General features: G+C 60.2%; 1 protein-coding gene across 2 annotated transcripts; it reads left to right on the top strand.

Moving 5' to 3' along the window:
* The first annotated feature begins 241 nt into the window (after nt 1-241).
* Nucleotides 242-13434, top strand: LOC105469584 (signal-induced proliferation-associated 1). 2 transcript variants are annotated; one of them, XM_011720836.3, is made up of 16 exons: nt 242-338; nt 2990-3759; nt 4389-4516; nt 4604-4780; nt 7086-7260; nt 7984-8087; nt 8348-8505; nt 8583-9192; nt 9507-9781; nt 11808-12026; nt 12106-12217; nt 12302-12410; nt 12495-12596; nt 12682-12736; nt 12945-13023; nt 13115-13434. In XM_011720836.3, exons 2-16 carry the CDS (start codon nt 3081-3083, stop codon nt 13259-13261), a joined length of 3129 nt encoding a protein of 1042 aa, XP_011719138.2. In that variant the 5' UTR covers nt 242-338; nt 2990-3080; the 3' UTR covers nt 13262-13434. The 2 variants fall into 2 exon arrangements, with proteins under 2 accessions (XP_011719138.2, XP_024644797.2); XM_024789029.2 differs by lacking the exon at nt 242-338 and having other exon boundaries at nt 351-3759.
* The last annotated feature ends 1483 nt before the right edge of the window (nt 13435-14917 follow it).

Below are 14917 nucleotides of genomic sequence, written 5' to 3'. Positions count from 1 at the left end.
CCATAAAGTAGTGGCAGACTCTTGAGCATCTGCTGTATGCTGGCAGAGAACTGGACGCTAGGTGGGGCTACCCCCGGTTGGTCTGGAAGGCAGGCACAGGTTTCTTAGCCGAGGAAACAGCCTTAGAATCAGCACTGCTCGGGGCTGACTGCCGCCAGGCCTGAAATCCCCGCCGCTGCGCTTCCCGCCGCAGACGGCTCCCGGCTGGTCCCGCCCCCAACATGGCCCCGCCCCCGGCACGGCCCCGCCCCCAGGCGGAGCCGGCGCCGGGAGCTGTAGCGGGAGAGCGTCAGCGGGACCCCAGCGCGGGCGGCGGCGGCTGGGCGGGAGCCCCAGAGGTACTGGTGGGAGCAAGGGACGGGAGGCACTGCTGTCGGGCCCGTCAGGGGAGAGGGCCTAGCCGTGGGCCCGGGTGATGTGTATGGGAGTGGGGTCCTCGCCACGTTCGCCACCAGCACCCTCCCAACTTCCCTCCGGGCTCCAGTTCAGTCCCGAGTCAATATGTCCAGCCCCCTGTCTCTGACCAGCCGTTCCTAGTTCCTCTGTGTGACGGCTTAGCCTGGCCAGCAAACCGGTGAGTGGAGGCGGCGGCTCCTGACTCCTGGTGGCGGTGCTGTGACCCCCCTCCCCCTCAACACTGCAAGTGTGTGCGGGGCTCCCCCTTATTCTGAGGCTCCTTTTCTCCTTAGGCGGCCTCCACCCCAGTCCCTCGCCTGGCCTGGGAGGAAACATCTGTCGCGCCCCCTGGCAGCCGAAATGGGGTCATGACCTCCAGATGTGCTGGGAAGTGGCCAGCTCCTCCTCCTGGGGCAGCCAGGCCTTCCGGATCTGTGGGGGCGGGGCCGGCCCTTTCCCCCCACCCCTAGTGACACAGACCCGGAGGAATGTCCTGGCCTCAATGGACCCTGTGTGAAGCTTCAGGGTGGGGGGCAGAGCCCAAGAACACCCCTCAAGGCAGCGCCAGAGCCTGGCACTGAGCCACAGCAAGAGGCAGCCCACAGGCTGGGTGCACACATGCACAGAGCTCACTTCCAAGCGTGCAGAGCTCAGCCCACACGGAGCGGGGCTTGCACAGACCCCCTCCCTCATGCCCTCCTACTCCTTCACACACTATAGCCCAGGCCCGAGCGCTGGATGTGCCTAGAGCTTGGCTCATGGAGCCAGGGGCTACACCCGTCACACACACAGCTAGCTAGCGACACTCACCTTACTCTTCTCAGTCTCTCAACAGCCTTGGGAGGGGACAGAAATAGTTAACCCCAGGTTTTTTGTTTTGTTTTGTTTTTGAGACAGAGTCTCGCTCTGTCGCCCAGGCTGGAGTTCAGTGGTGTGATCTCGACTCACTGCAACCTCCGCCTCCCAGGTTTAAGCGATTCTCCTGCCTCAGCCTCCCGAGTAGCTGGGACTACAGGCACGCACCACCACAGCCGGCTAATTTTTGCATTTTTAGTAGAGACAGGGTTTCACCGTGTTGGCCAGGCTGGTCTCGAACTCCTGACCTCCGGTGATCCCCCCCCCCCCACCTTGGCCTCCCAAAGTGCTGGGCTTACAGGCCTGAGCCACTGCGCCCAGCCAGTTAACCCTATTTTAGAGATGAGAAAACAGAAGCTCAAGGTCAGCATGGGAGTTTATTCAGGAGAAATAAAGTAGAAGGCACCTGGGCTGGGGAGCCGACCCTTGCTTGGTTCTGGAGGCCCCAGGCGAGGGGTGTGTGGAGCCCCTTCTCCACCGGCCCAGCCCTGCATGATGTCGCTGGGTGCTGCAGGAAGACCCACCATTAGATGCCTGTACCCCTAGTGGAAGGTCCCCAGCTCCCTGTCCTCACTGCCTAGTCCATCCAGGTCTTGCCTGGGCGTGGCTTCCCTCAAGTTCTCCCACCAACATTTGCACCTGCCTCTGGCGTCACATTTCCGCACTTAGCAGGTCCCTGGGGCTTTGGGTGTCTCAATCTTGCATCCTGTGAGACCTTGAACCTCAGCCCAACACCCACCCCCCAACACCTACGCACACAGACAGCAGTGGGCAGGTGCAGCCCTGCTTAGGCCCTGAAGATGAACAGACCCAGGCTCAAATCCTAGCTCTGACATGGAATTGCTTCAGGCAAGAGCATCTCCTCTGGACCTCATTTGACCATCTGTCACATGGGGTTCAGACCTCCCTGTCTGCATCAGTGAGACCAGGTAGGCAGAGGTCCCTATGGGTCCCTGTCATTGTGACTCCTCTTGTGCCCAAGCCTGGGCACAGTAGCCTGCAAGAAGGTGAGCTGGCCTGTCCTTCAGGCCAGGGTGACTGGGGTCCCATGACGGCTGCTGTGACCCCAGCACCTTCCTCAGGATGTAGGGGCCTGGCAGAGGGCTGGGCCCACAGTTGGGGCTACTTCCTGTGCTGAAGGAAGTCCTCTTGCCATTCCTGCTGCCCTGCCGTTGCCCCCCTGGGAACCCATGTATCCTTGTGGTATTGAGGCCTTGAGGTCCAGGGCACTGAGATCAGACCTCTCTGGGTGATCAGTTCTCCAGGGACCCTGAAGGAAGTGGGAGGGGCAGGGAGGAAGGTCTCTGGGGACAGGACGTCCTCCCTTTGTTAAGTGGGCAGGACCCAGACACCAGTGGCCCCTGGGTTTCCCGTCCCAGCCAATACAAGTCATCTGTCCAGTTGGGCTAGGTCCTGGTGGGACCCTTACTCTGGGCCCAGGCCAAAGCTAAGGTGTGTGAGTGGCAACTGGGGGACCCTGGAAGCCCCAGGACTGCCCAGGCTCCAGGACCCTCAGGGCCAAGACCCAACAGCCCAGCCTCTAGCCCTGCCCACCTAAGCCGGGGAGGGGGCTGAAAACCTCAGCCCTAGGCAGACAAGGAAGTGGCCTGGAAAGCGGAAGCAGCTTTGATGGTCTCGGAGGGGGCCGGAAGCCAACGCGGGTGGTGGAGGACCAGGCTGGGGGCCTGGGTTCCTGTTTTCTGCCCAGGCCCCTCTGAACAGCCCCCTCCTCCTTCAGGGCAGGAACTGCTGCCGCAACCTCCGGCTGGGCACCAAACACCCGTGCCCGCCAATGCGGCCCAGCCCCCGGAGAGTCAGGCCCACAGAACATGCCCATGTGGGCTGGCGGTGTGGGGAGCCCTCGGCGGGGCATGGCCCCTGCGTCCACGGATGACCTCTTTGCCCGCAAGCTGCGCCAGCCAGCACGGCCCCCGCTGACACCGCACACCTTCGATCCGAGGCCAGTCCGGGGCCCGCTCCTGCGCAGCGGCAGTGATGCAGGCGAGGCCAGACCCCCCACGCCAGCCAGCCCCCGTGCCCGTGCCCACAGCCACGAAGAGGCCAGCCGCCCTGCAGCCACTTCCACCCGGCTCTTCACTGACCCGCTGGCACTGCTGGGGCTGCCAGCCGAGGAACCAGAGCCTGCCTTCCCGCCAGTGCTTGAGCCTCGATGGTTTGCCCACTATGACGTGCAAAGCCTGCTCTTTGATTGGGCTCCGAGGTCTCAGGGGACGGGGAGCCACTCAGAGGCCAGCTCTGGGACCCTGGCTTCAGCGGACGACCAGGCTGCCAGCTCGGACCTGCTGCATGGGGCACCTGGCTTTGTGTGTGAGCTCGGGGGTGAGGGTGAGCTAGGCCTGGGTGGACCAGCATCCCCACCTGTGCCCCCTGCACTGCCCAACGCGGCCGTGTCCATCCTGGAGGAGCCACAGAACCGAACCTCGGCCTACAGCCTGGAGCACGCAGACCTGGGTGCCGGCTACTACCGCAAGTACTTCTATGGCAAAGGTGAGGAAAGGCAGTTCCGGCGGGGGAGGAGGGGTGCTGAAGAAGAGGTCCCTGTCACCTGCAGTGCACACAGTAGGGCTCATGAACTGTCCATTTCCTGTAAAGTCCCTGGCCCTGGGAGGGCTCAAGAGCTGAGCTGGGGTCCTCCTGGACCCACTTTCAACCACCTTCTTAAGGCTAATCCCTGGCCCCTCACCCTCAGCCAGGGCTGGTCCCTCTGCCTCCATCTGGTTCAGCCTGCCGGGCTGGGGAGAGATTCCCTATGGGCATTTCTGTGGGGTGAAAACTCAGGCCCCAAAGCCCTGCATCCGTGAACCTTGTTCTCACCTGCACTGCGGAGAGGGCTCCAGGACACAGAAGACAGAATGGGGGCGTGGTGGGCGGGGCCAAGGCAGGATTTAGGCCTGGGAGCTGGCTGCGTGGATCTAGGTCTGGGTCTGGGTCCACCTCTGGATCAGGGTTGAGATCAAGATGTTGAGCTCGGGGCTACAGAGGGGCGGGACTTAGTCTAGGGTCAGCATTTGGTGGTGAGATGAAGCCGAGGGCGGAGCTTAGTGATGCGCGTGGTCGAGCGGGGGCGGGGCTGCCAGCCGGCGGGACCAATCATTTTCTTCGGCGCGGTCCCCCAGAACATCAGAACTTCTTCGGGATGGACGAGTCGCTGGGCCCGGTGGCAGTGAGCCTGCGGCGGGAGGAGAAGGAGGGCAGCGGAGGGGGCACCCTGCACAGCTACCGCGTCATCGTGCGGACTACGCAGGTGGGCCGGGATCGCGGGATCAGGACGTTTGAGTTGCCTCCCCGACACCCTGTATGCATCCTGAGTTCCCCTACACCCTTTCCTCAGCTCCGGACCCTCCGTGGCACCATCTCGGAGGACGCGTTGCCGCCGGGGCCCCCACGGGGTCTGTCCCCAAGGAAACTTCTGGAGCACGTGGCGCCGCAGCTGAGCCCCAGCTGCCTGCGCCTGGGCTCAGCTTCACCCAAGGTACCACGGACGCTGCTCACACTGGATGAGCAAGTGGTGAGTGACCGGCCGCGGAGCCCACAGCCGTACAACTGGCCCCAGTCTGAACCCAGCCTGCCCAGCTCCCAAACCCCTAGCCTTGACCCTGATCCTGGGCTGCGTGGTGACCCCAGGAGAGCTAGATTTTCAGAGAGAAAGTATCAGAGGTCATCTGGAGCCTTGCTTCTCAAAGTGAGCTCTGTAGACCAGCAGTATCCACATCATCTAGAAATGCAGATTCTGGGGCCCCACCCCAGACCATCTGAATCAGAGTCTGCTCTTTATTTATGTATTTATTTAGAGATGGAGTCTCGCTCTGTCACCCAGGCTGGAGTGCAATGGTGCAATCTCAGCTCACTGCAACCTCCACCTCCCGGGTTCAAGCGATTCTCCTGCCTCAGCCTCCCGAGTAGCTGGGACTACAGGTGCGCACCACCATGCCCAGCTAAGTTTTGTATTTGCAGTAGAGACTGGGTTTTACTATGTTGGCCACGCTGGTTTCGAACTCCTGACCTTGTGATCTGCCAACCTCCACCTCTCAAAGTGCTGGGATTACAGGCGTGAGCCACTGCACTCGGCCCAGAGTCTGCATTTTAAAAAGATCTTTACAGCCCTAGACGCCCTGGTCTGACTCAACCCACTGGTCCTGCAGTTCCCGCATCATTCCTGGCCAATTTCCCCCACAGCCCCTGCTGGGTTTCCTCTTACATGTGGTGCTCCAGCTTCCTGGAGCGGCTCCTTCCAGCCCCCACTCCATGCTGAAAGCTGCCTATTGGCTGAGTCTCCTCTGTGTCATTCAACCCATCAGTCATTCAACAAACATTTCTTAGACCTTCTTGGTGCCAGGCCTCAGACTGGATGCTGGGGACAGGTCTAGACCAGGTGCTTTGCTTGAGTAGCTCACAGCTGGGTGGGAGAAGGAGACCCACAGAGAACTGCTGAAATACACGAGCAGGATAACACTGAAAGGGGAATGTTGAGGGCTCCGTGGGCCACAAGGGTAGTGCTGAGAGCCCTTCCTTGGCCAGGGTTTTCCAGGAGGGAGAACATAAAAGGGCTCCAGCCTGGATAAGCAGGTGTTTTCTAGTCAGAAGGAGTAACTTGTGCAAAGGCTTGGAGAATGAGAGCATGGCACAGTAGGCAGTCAGTTCAGCGTGGCTGGGGTCGGGATTGTGGGGAGGGGCTGGGGAGAAGCTTGCATTTGTTACCATGGGCACTGGGGAGCCATGGAGGGATCCAGTGCAGATCTGAGAGGGGCAACTCTCTGGCTGCAGCCTGGGGACTAGACTGTATGGGGCGGGGAGGCCAGGCTGAAGCCTGTTGCAATTGCCCAGGCTGGACACAGTGGCATCGATAGTGGAGGTGAAGAGGAGGTGACAGTCCAAGAGGGACTGGGTAGTCATGTGGCTGACTGGAAGAGGTGAAGTGCTAGGATTGCCCAGCTTCTTGGCCCCCAGGAGTGGTGCTTTAAGGAGGAGGAGCGGGGTGGAGGAGGCACAGCAAGGTGAGACATTAGGCAGCTGGAGAAAAGGGCCTGGGGTTTGGTAGGCTGGTCTGAGTGGGAGGCAGAGATGGGGGTGTCATGCCTGCTGCAGCCAGGGAGTGGGAGGAGCATGGGTGGAGAAGAGGCCCAGGCAGAAGAGGACGGGGTCCCTGGGGCCCTAGGCAAGGTGAGTTTCCAGCTATCCTCAGTGCCAACTGTGGCCGGGAGGGTGCCAGGATGAGGCCACATCTGCGGTCCATATGGGGAGTGGGAGGTGCAGGGGGTTGGGAGGAATGAAATGGAAGTGGGGACTGTGAGTGCAGACAAGTTTAGTTGTAGAAAAGGGAGGTGACTGCTGGAGGGAGCCTGTGCTGTTCGGAGGAGCTCAGAGCACCTTGAGCTGGGCACGGTTATCCAGTTATCCGCAGAGGGAAGAGCCAGGAACAGAGGGCACAGAAATGAAAGCACGGGTGGCAGAGGTGGTGCCTGGCTCAAGGCCTGAAGGGGCTGGGGTGGGGGTGCTTTGGATTCAGGGGTGGAGAGGACAGTCCAGCCTTGAGATAAGGAGGATGATAATGTGTATGTTTATTGGAAGGGTTCTTTCTGTGAATCACCTTCTCTACTGCCACATGGGAACCAGCCTCCTCCCATCCCTTCCTACCTGTGCCCTCCCAAGCACGAGGAGCACAACAGACTGTACTCACCTGACAGGCAAGGACACAAGTGGCTCAGAGAGGGCTGGTGCTCAGCCCCCAGGCCAGCGTCCCATCCATTCCCTAAGAGCTGGTGGGGTCGGGCTGTGGGGGACTGAGACCTATGCCTTCTGTCTCCTACCCACAGCTGAGTTTCCAGCGCAAGGTGGGCATCCTGTACTGCCGGGCGGGCCAGGGCTCAGAGGAGGAGATGTACAACAACCAGGAGGCGGGACCAGCCTTCATGCAGTTTCTCACCTTGCTGGGCGATGTGGTGCGGCTCAAAGGCTTTGAGAGTTACCGGGCCCAACTAGACACCAAAAGTGAGGCCCAGGGGCAGGAGGGGTGGGAGCAAATCTGTGCTGAAGGGGTGAGCACGAATTGCCTTGTCACTCCTTTGTCCATACAATCCTGGGGCTGGGGGCTGGAGAGTTCTTTGTGTAAGCTGAGGATCTGAGTCAGGGCTATAAGGGCCAAACTATGGGCTGAGAGGAGGGGCTGGGACTGTCCCTCAAGGCCCAAGTACCCTACTGCCTGAGCTAGGGCTAAAGTGGTTTGGGGGCACTACCCCTCCACCAAACACATTCCAGCAGCTCAGCCTCATAGAAGAGAGGTGCCCCTGCCTCCCTGGTGGAAGGGGCCCCAGGACCCCTGGGAGGTGTTGTACTGAGCACCCCTGCCTGCCTTTCACTTTCCCAGCATACCACACATGCTTGGGCCTGGAGTGACACCTGTTCTCCTAGGACACCTGACCCTGGCCTCTCTCTGAGACCCCTTCTCATTTCTGTCTTCATTCTATTTCAACGCTCCCATCCTGACCCCCCTTCACTCTGGCATGGGGCTGGAGCCTGTGGAGGGAGGGGAGGAGGGGCACCCAGGGATGAGGCCCTTGGATCTCACTGGCTGGGCATTGGCTGGTGGCATGACTGGTTGTCCACCTGCTGTTTGGGGCACAGAGGCTCCCGTGTGCAGACAGGAGTGGCAAGTTCAAGTCACTCAGATTCCCCTTGTTTTCTCCTTCTGTGTCCCTAACTCCCTGGCCACAGCGGATTCCACAGGCACACACTCCCTCTACACCACGTACCAGGACCACGAGATCATGTTCCACGTGTCCACGATGCTGCCTTACACCCCCAACAACCAGCAGCAGGTGTGAGGGGGACCAGCGTGGGGGTGGGGCTTCCGGGAACCATGGAGGGCCCTGCATGGTCCATGACATTTGAGCTTTGGCTGGAGCTCTGTTGGCCCCAACAACCCGCCCCTCTGGTGGCCCCTTCCCAAAGGCAAACACCCTAGGTCTTCACCAGGGGCAGTGGGGAGCCATTGGTGTCTTGGCTTTCTCCTGCTTGAATAAGGAGGGGTTTGGGGCATGGCAGGCCTCATCATGAGCCCCCACTATCCAACCCCCAGCTCCTGCGGAAGCGTCACATTGGCAACGACATTGTGACCATCGTGTTCCAGGAGCCTGGCAGCAAGCCCTTCTGCCCCGCCACCATCCGCTCACACTTCCAACACGTGTTCCTAGTGGTGCGGGCACACGCACCCTGCACACCGCACACCTCCTACAGGTAGGCACCGGTGTGGTCCCAGGTCTCCCGTGAGCATGGCGTCCTGCTGCCCCTCATTTCCACCTCCCTCCCCGCAGGGTGGCTGTGAGCCGTACCCAGGACACCCCGGCCTTCGGGCCAGCTCTGCCTGCTGGCGGAGGCCCCTTCGCGGCCAACGCCGACTTCCGCGCCTTCCTGCTGGCCAAGGCGCTGAATGGCGAGCAGGCGGCCGGCCACGCACGCCAGTTCCACGCCATGGCCACACGCACCCGCCAGCAGTACCTGCAAGACCTGGCCACCAACGAAGTGACCACTACGTCGCTGGACTCGGCCTCACGCTTCGGCTTGCCTTCCCTAGGGGGGAGGCGCCGGGCAGCCCCTCGGGGCCCGGGCACCGAGCTGCAGGCAGCTGGCTCACTGGTGTGGGGCGTGCGCGCTGCGTCCGGGGCGCGGGTCGCCGCCGGGGCTCAGGCGAGCGGCCCCGAAGGCGCCGAGGTGCCCTGCCTGCTGGGCATCTCGGCCGAGGCTCTGGTGTTGGTGGCGCCGCGCGACGGCCGCGTAGTGTTCAATTGCGCCTGTCGCGACGTGCTGGCCTGGACCTTCTCCGAGCAGCAGCTGGACCTGTACCACGGCCGCGGGGAGGCGATCACGCTGCGCTTCGACGGGTCCCCCGGCCAAGCCGTGGGCGAGGTGGTGGCGCGCCTGCAGGTGAGCCTGAGCGGGAAACTGGGGCACCTGCGCGCGGCGGGGCGGGGCCTGCTTTGGATCCTTCCCTCCGCCTTTGTCCCCCACTCCTGCGGAAGGGAAAGTCGAGGAGGGCAGAGCTAGCCCTGGGGCTTGGCAAGGCCGGAACTGGTGCCCTCGAGTAAGCGACTTCTGGTCCTCATCCCTCGGGCGGTGGCACACGCGACCCTCGGGGGCTGTGGAACTTTCCATGTGGCCTGGGACGCAGTCCAGGGGGCGGGCGCTGGGGCGGCCCCACCTCCCGGCAGCCCCGCCCACTCGCCCCGCCCCGCCCTCAGCTGGTGAGCCGCGGCTGCGAGACCCGCGAGCTGGCGCTGCCCCGCGACGGTCAAGGCCGCCTGGGCTTCGAGGTGGACGCCGAGGGCTTCGTCACGCACGTGGAACGCTTCACGTTCGCCGAGACGGCGGGGCTGCGGCCCGGGGCGCGCCTGCTGCGCGTGTGCGGCCAGACGCTGCCCAGCCTCCGGCCCGAGGCCGCTGCCCAGCTGCTGCGCTCGGCGCCCAAGGTCTGCGTCACCGTCCTGCCCCCCGACGAGAGCGGCCGGCCCCGCAGGTCAGGGTGCCGGGGACGCGGGGAGGTGGGAAGGCCGGCAGTTGGCCACCGCACAGTCTGTGCCTCTCGGGTCGCCATTAGCAGTTTCAGGAACCCCTTGTGGATACCTTTCCTTTTAGAAAGAATCTCTGGTCTCTTAGCCCGTCTGAGTCTCAGTCTCTTTCTCTCTCTCTCTCTCTCCCCCCCCTCCCCCTTTCCTTCTTCTCTCTCTCTCCCCTTCCTTCTTCTCTCTCTCTCTCTCTCCCCTCTCTTCCTCTCTTCTCTCTCCTCTCTCTCGCTCCTCTCTCTTAATTTTGTTTTTGTTTTTGTTTTTGTTTTTGTTTTGAGACGGAGTCTCGCTCTGTCGCCCAGGCTGGAGTGCAGTGGCCGGATCTCAGCTCACTGCAAGCTCCGCCTCCCGGGTTCACGCCATTCTCCTGCCTCAGCCTCCCGAGTAGCTGGGACTACAGGCGCCCGCCACCTCGCCCGGCTAGTATTTTTGTATTTTTTAGTAGAGACGGGGTTTCACCATGTTAGCCAGGATGGTCTCGATCTCCTGACCTCGTGATCCACCCGTCTCGGCCTCCCAAAGTGCTGGGATTACAGGCTTGAGCCACCGCGCCCGGCCTCTTAATTTTTTTTTTTTTTTTGAGACGAAGTTTCACTCTTGTTGACCAAGCTGGAGTGCAATGGCGTGATCTTGGCTTATTGCAATCTCCGCCTCCCGGATTCAAGCAATTCCCCTGCCTCAGCCTGTCTTGTAGCTGGGATTACAGGCACGCACCACCACGGCCGGCTAATTTTTTGTACTTGTAGTAGAGACGGGGTTTCACCATGTTGGTCAGGCTGGTCTCGAACTCCTGACCTCAGGTGCTCCACCCGCCTCGCCCTCCCAAAGTTCTGGGATTAAAGGCGTGAGCCACCACGCCCTGAACCTCTTTCTTCATATGTAGAATGGGACCAGTTAAGCGCCTTGCTCCCACTGCTTAAAAGATCAAATAGCCCCGACTATCTGTTTTTTCTTTTTTTTTTTTAAAGTGTTGACACCCGCCCCCCTGCCACCACCACACACATTACACACTATTGATAATTTCCTGTGCTAAGCCAGGGGTAGGCAAACATTTTCTGTAAATGCCCAAATAATAAATATTTTAGGCTTTCTGGACCATCTGGTCTCTGCCGCAGCTACTCTGTCGTTGTAGGTAAATGAATAAATAAATGTGCCTGTATCTCGCTAAAACTTTACAGACACTGAAATTTGGATTTTATATGATTTTCACTTATCATGAAATATTATTTTGATTTTTCTACTAGTTAAAAATGTAAAATCCGGACTGGGTGCGGTGGCTCACACCTGTAATCCCAGCACTTCGGGAGGCTGAGGCAAGTGGATCACCTGAGGTCAGGGGTTCGAGACCAGCCTGGCCAACATGGTGAAACCCGTCTCTACTAAAAATACAAAAATTAGCCAGGCATGATGGCAGACGCCTGTAATCGCAGCTACTCGGGAGGCTGAGGCAGGAGACTCACTTGAACCCAGGAGGCGGAGGAAGTTGCAGTGAGCTGTGATCACGCCACTGCACTCCAGCCTGGGCAACAAGAGCAAAACTCCATCTCAAAAAAAAAAAAACAAAAAAAAAGTAAAATCCATGCTTAGCTTGCAGTACAGCAGCTGGCACATCTGCTTTAGAAAAGAAAAGGAAAAGGCACAGGTTGGATTTGGCTACAGACAGTAGTTTTGGGATTTAAGCAATTTAAACGTCTTACTTAAACCCTCACAGCACACTATGAGGTTGGTACTATTATCCCCATTTCACAGATGGAGAAATTGATGTTCAGAGTGATTTGCTTGGGATATCCAGGGGCAGCACTGGAATTTGAACCATGGTCTGGAAAAATGGCCAGTAACCAGGCAGACATTTTTCACTGTTGTCTGGAAGCTGGGGAGCTCTCCTGCTCCTGGTAGTGAGCTGGGCTGGGGGTGGGGCTGGTGATGCAGGACGCTGGGGACTGGGGAAGTCCTGCCTGACCCTGTCCCCCTCCACAGGAGTTTTTCGGAGCTGTACATGCTGTCTCTGCAGGAGCCCAGCCGGCGGGGGGCCCCAGAGCCTGTGCAGGATGAGGTCCAGGGGGTGACCCTGCTGCCCACCACAAAACAGCTGCTGCACCTGTGCCTGCAAGATGGTGGCAGTCCTCCAGTGCCTGGGGATCTGGCCGAGGAGAGGACCGAGTTCCTGCACAGCCAGAACTCGTTGTCACCACGCAGGTGCACACTCTTGGCCTTCCCTCTCCTCCAGGCCTCTGGAAAAGCGGCTTCCCTTTCTGAGCACCCCTGCTCTCCCCAGCTCCCTGTCAGATGAGGCCCCAGTCCTGCCCACCACCACCCCGGATCTCCTCCTGGCCACCACGGCCAAGCCATCAGTACCCAGTGCTGACAGTGAGGCACCCCTGACCCAGGTGAGCAGAAACCGGGCTCTGGAGCCCAGTGGCACAGTGGTGACAGTGGGCATCACTGAATCGGTATCCACTTCTGTCGCACAGGACGGGCCAGGCAGTCCCAGTGGCTCTGAGGACAAGGGCAACCCGGCTCCAGAGCTGAGGGCCTCCTTTCTGCCACGTACCTTGTCTCTGCGGAACTCCATCAGCAGGAGTGAGTCTGGACCCAGGAGAGCAGGGGAGGGGTCGGGGGGTGCTTCTGGGCTTCCCCAGCTCAGCCTGCTCCTTGTGCCCACAGTCATGTCGGAGGCAGGCAGTGGGACCCTGGAGGATGAGTGGCAGGCCATCTCGGAGATCGCCTCCACTTGCAACACCATTCTGGAGTCGCTGTCCCGAGAGGGTGAGGCCACCAGGGTGCTGCAGTAAGCCTGGGCAGTGCTCTTGCCCCCTTTCTGACTGCCCACCTGATCCCTCTGTCCCCACAGGACAGCCCATCCCAGAGAGCGGAGACCCTAAGGGAACTCCAAAGTCTGATGCTGAGTAAGCTCCCCAACTCCCCACAGCCGCTTTACCTGCCCACATGACCCCCCACTTCATGCCTGTCCGCTGGGGTGGAGGTCTGTCCCGGCTCTGCTGCCACATATGCATAGAAGACTGGCGGGGCCCCTCTCATTAGGTGGGGCTGAGAGTCAGCTGGTGCGCTGTGCCCTGCCTTGGTCTTGCTGAGTCTTGACCCCCATGTCCTCAGGCCAGAGCCTGGGAACCTCTCAGAGAAGGTCTCTCACTTGGAGTCCATGCTCAGGAAGCTGCAGGAGGACCTGCAGAAGGTGAGGGGTGGGCTGGGCTTGGGGGGAGTCACAAGGCTGCCCCAGGAAAGGGGCTGGCGGCTCTGACTCTTGTCTTCCCCGGCCACCCCAGGAGAAGGCGGACAGGGCAGCCCTGGAGGAGGAGGTGCGGAGCCTGAGACACAACAACCGACGGCTGCAGGCAGAGTCTGAGAGCGCAGCCACACGCCTGCTCCTGGCCTCCAAGCAGCTGGGCTCTCCCACCGCTGACCTGGCCTGAGCCACCTGGGACCACCTGGGCCCCGTGGTCACACTGGGCCCTTCTCAGGAACTCTCCCTGCGCAGAGGCGCGTCTTAGCACTGCCCCCGTCCCCAGCCCTTTATTTGGTGGCCTCCACCCCTTCCCTGTTTGTAAATATTCTGTGAGAAAAGAGGACTTCAGGGAGTAAAGAAGCCACTGCTGTCTGCGTCTGAATATGTGTCCAAGACAGGGCAGGGCCAGGGGCTTTGCCTCCAGAGGCCCCAGCCAGACTCCTCGGAGCAGTCAGGACAGGTCCTGGGAACACTGGCTCAGAGATGGGCTGGCACTCGCTGAGGGGTCCCTGCGGCCAGGCCACTGCTTGGCTTCTCTCCCATAACGTTTATTTGGTTCTGCAGGGAAGGAGGTGGCCACAGCCCACACCTACCCTGGCCGTGCATCACAAGGCCCTGCACCTCGGTGCAGGCCTCATTCTTCTCTCTGAAGCCACTGAGCCCCCAGGCCTCGTCCTCTCTCCACCCACCTGGCCACTTCTTGCAGGGCCCAATTCCAGAGGTGGTGGCATCTCTGCCTCAGTTGACTAGGGCTGTTTCCATGTCCTGGAGGAAATGGGCCCTTGACCCGCTTCTCTCCTCACCAGCCTATGGTCCTCTAAGTGGCATCATCAAGTCCAAACTTGGACTTTGTCTAAATCCTATGTTTTCTGGACCTGAGGCCCAGACAGGGCAGACTTGCCCAGCATCTCATGCCTATTCCAGTCCCTTCCCTAGGCTGGCTGAAGCTCCATGGTGAGACCTAGGCCCTGGGTCTGTTAACTTAGGTGCTGGCAGGATGAGCTAGGCTCTGAGAAACACAGCATCTGAGGATCAGGAAGCCTTCATGGAGGAGGTAATGAGGGCTGAGTTTTGAAGGTTGGGTAGGAGTTCACCAGGCAGAGACGTCAGAGGTATCCTGGTAGGACCAGTCTGGCTGGGGCCTGTTGGACTAGAGCCAAGGCACACACAGGAACCCATGGTCAAAGAAGCCGGATCAGAAAGGGTTGTGAAGGTGCACTAGGGATCGTGGATTAGCAGTTCCCAAGACTGCCAGTTCTTCCTGGTTGTGGACTAGTGTGGAAGCTCTGGTCACTGAGGGTGTGTCTGCAGAAAACTAGGATCTGGTCATGTGGTTGATGTTCGAAGGGAGATTGATGAGGTGAGATCTAGATGTCAGAGCTCTCTGGCTGCAGGGAGGCGGCTGTAGCCACAGTCCAGTGGGAGGTATAGTGGTGACTTAAACTCAGTGATAGCAGTGACAGTGGGGAGAAGTGGGCAGATTTTCCAGAACCTCGTGGAAAGACTGGATGCAAGTTACTAAGAGAAGAGTTGTGGCATCTACAGTAGTGGCCAGGTTTCCGGCTGGAGCCCCTGGGAGGTGGCAGGGCCAGGGCTGACACAGGGAAAACGAGAGGCAGACTGGGGATGGCTGAGGTCATTTGGAACAGGGTGTTTGAGAGGCCCGAGGACGTCAGAGTGGAGATATCCAGGGGCTGGCGCGCAGAGGAGAGAGGTCTGGGCTGGATACGAGGACTTGGAGCTGGTGAGCCATGAGCATGATGGGATCATTCAGGAATGAGAGAAGGACCAGGAGAGGTCTTCCGTGGGTAACGGGAGGAAGCGGGACCGAGAAAGCCAAGGC

Source organism: Macaca nemestrina, chromosome 12, assembly GCF_043159975.1.
Source record: "Macaca nemestrina isolate mMacNem1 chromosome 12, mMacNem.hap1, whole genome shotgun sequence".
Lineage (NCBI taxonomy): Eukaryota > Metazoa > Chordata > Mammalia > Primates > Cercopithecidae > Macaca > Macaca nemestrina.
This window is presented reverse-complemented; position numbering and strand designations above follow the sequence as displayed.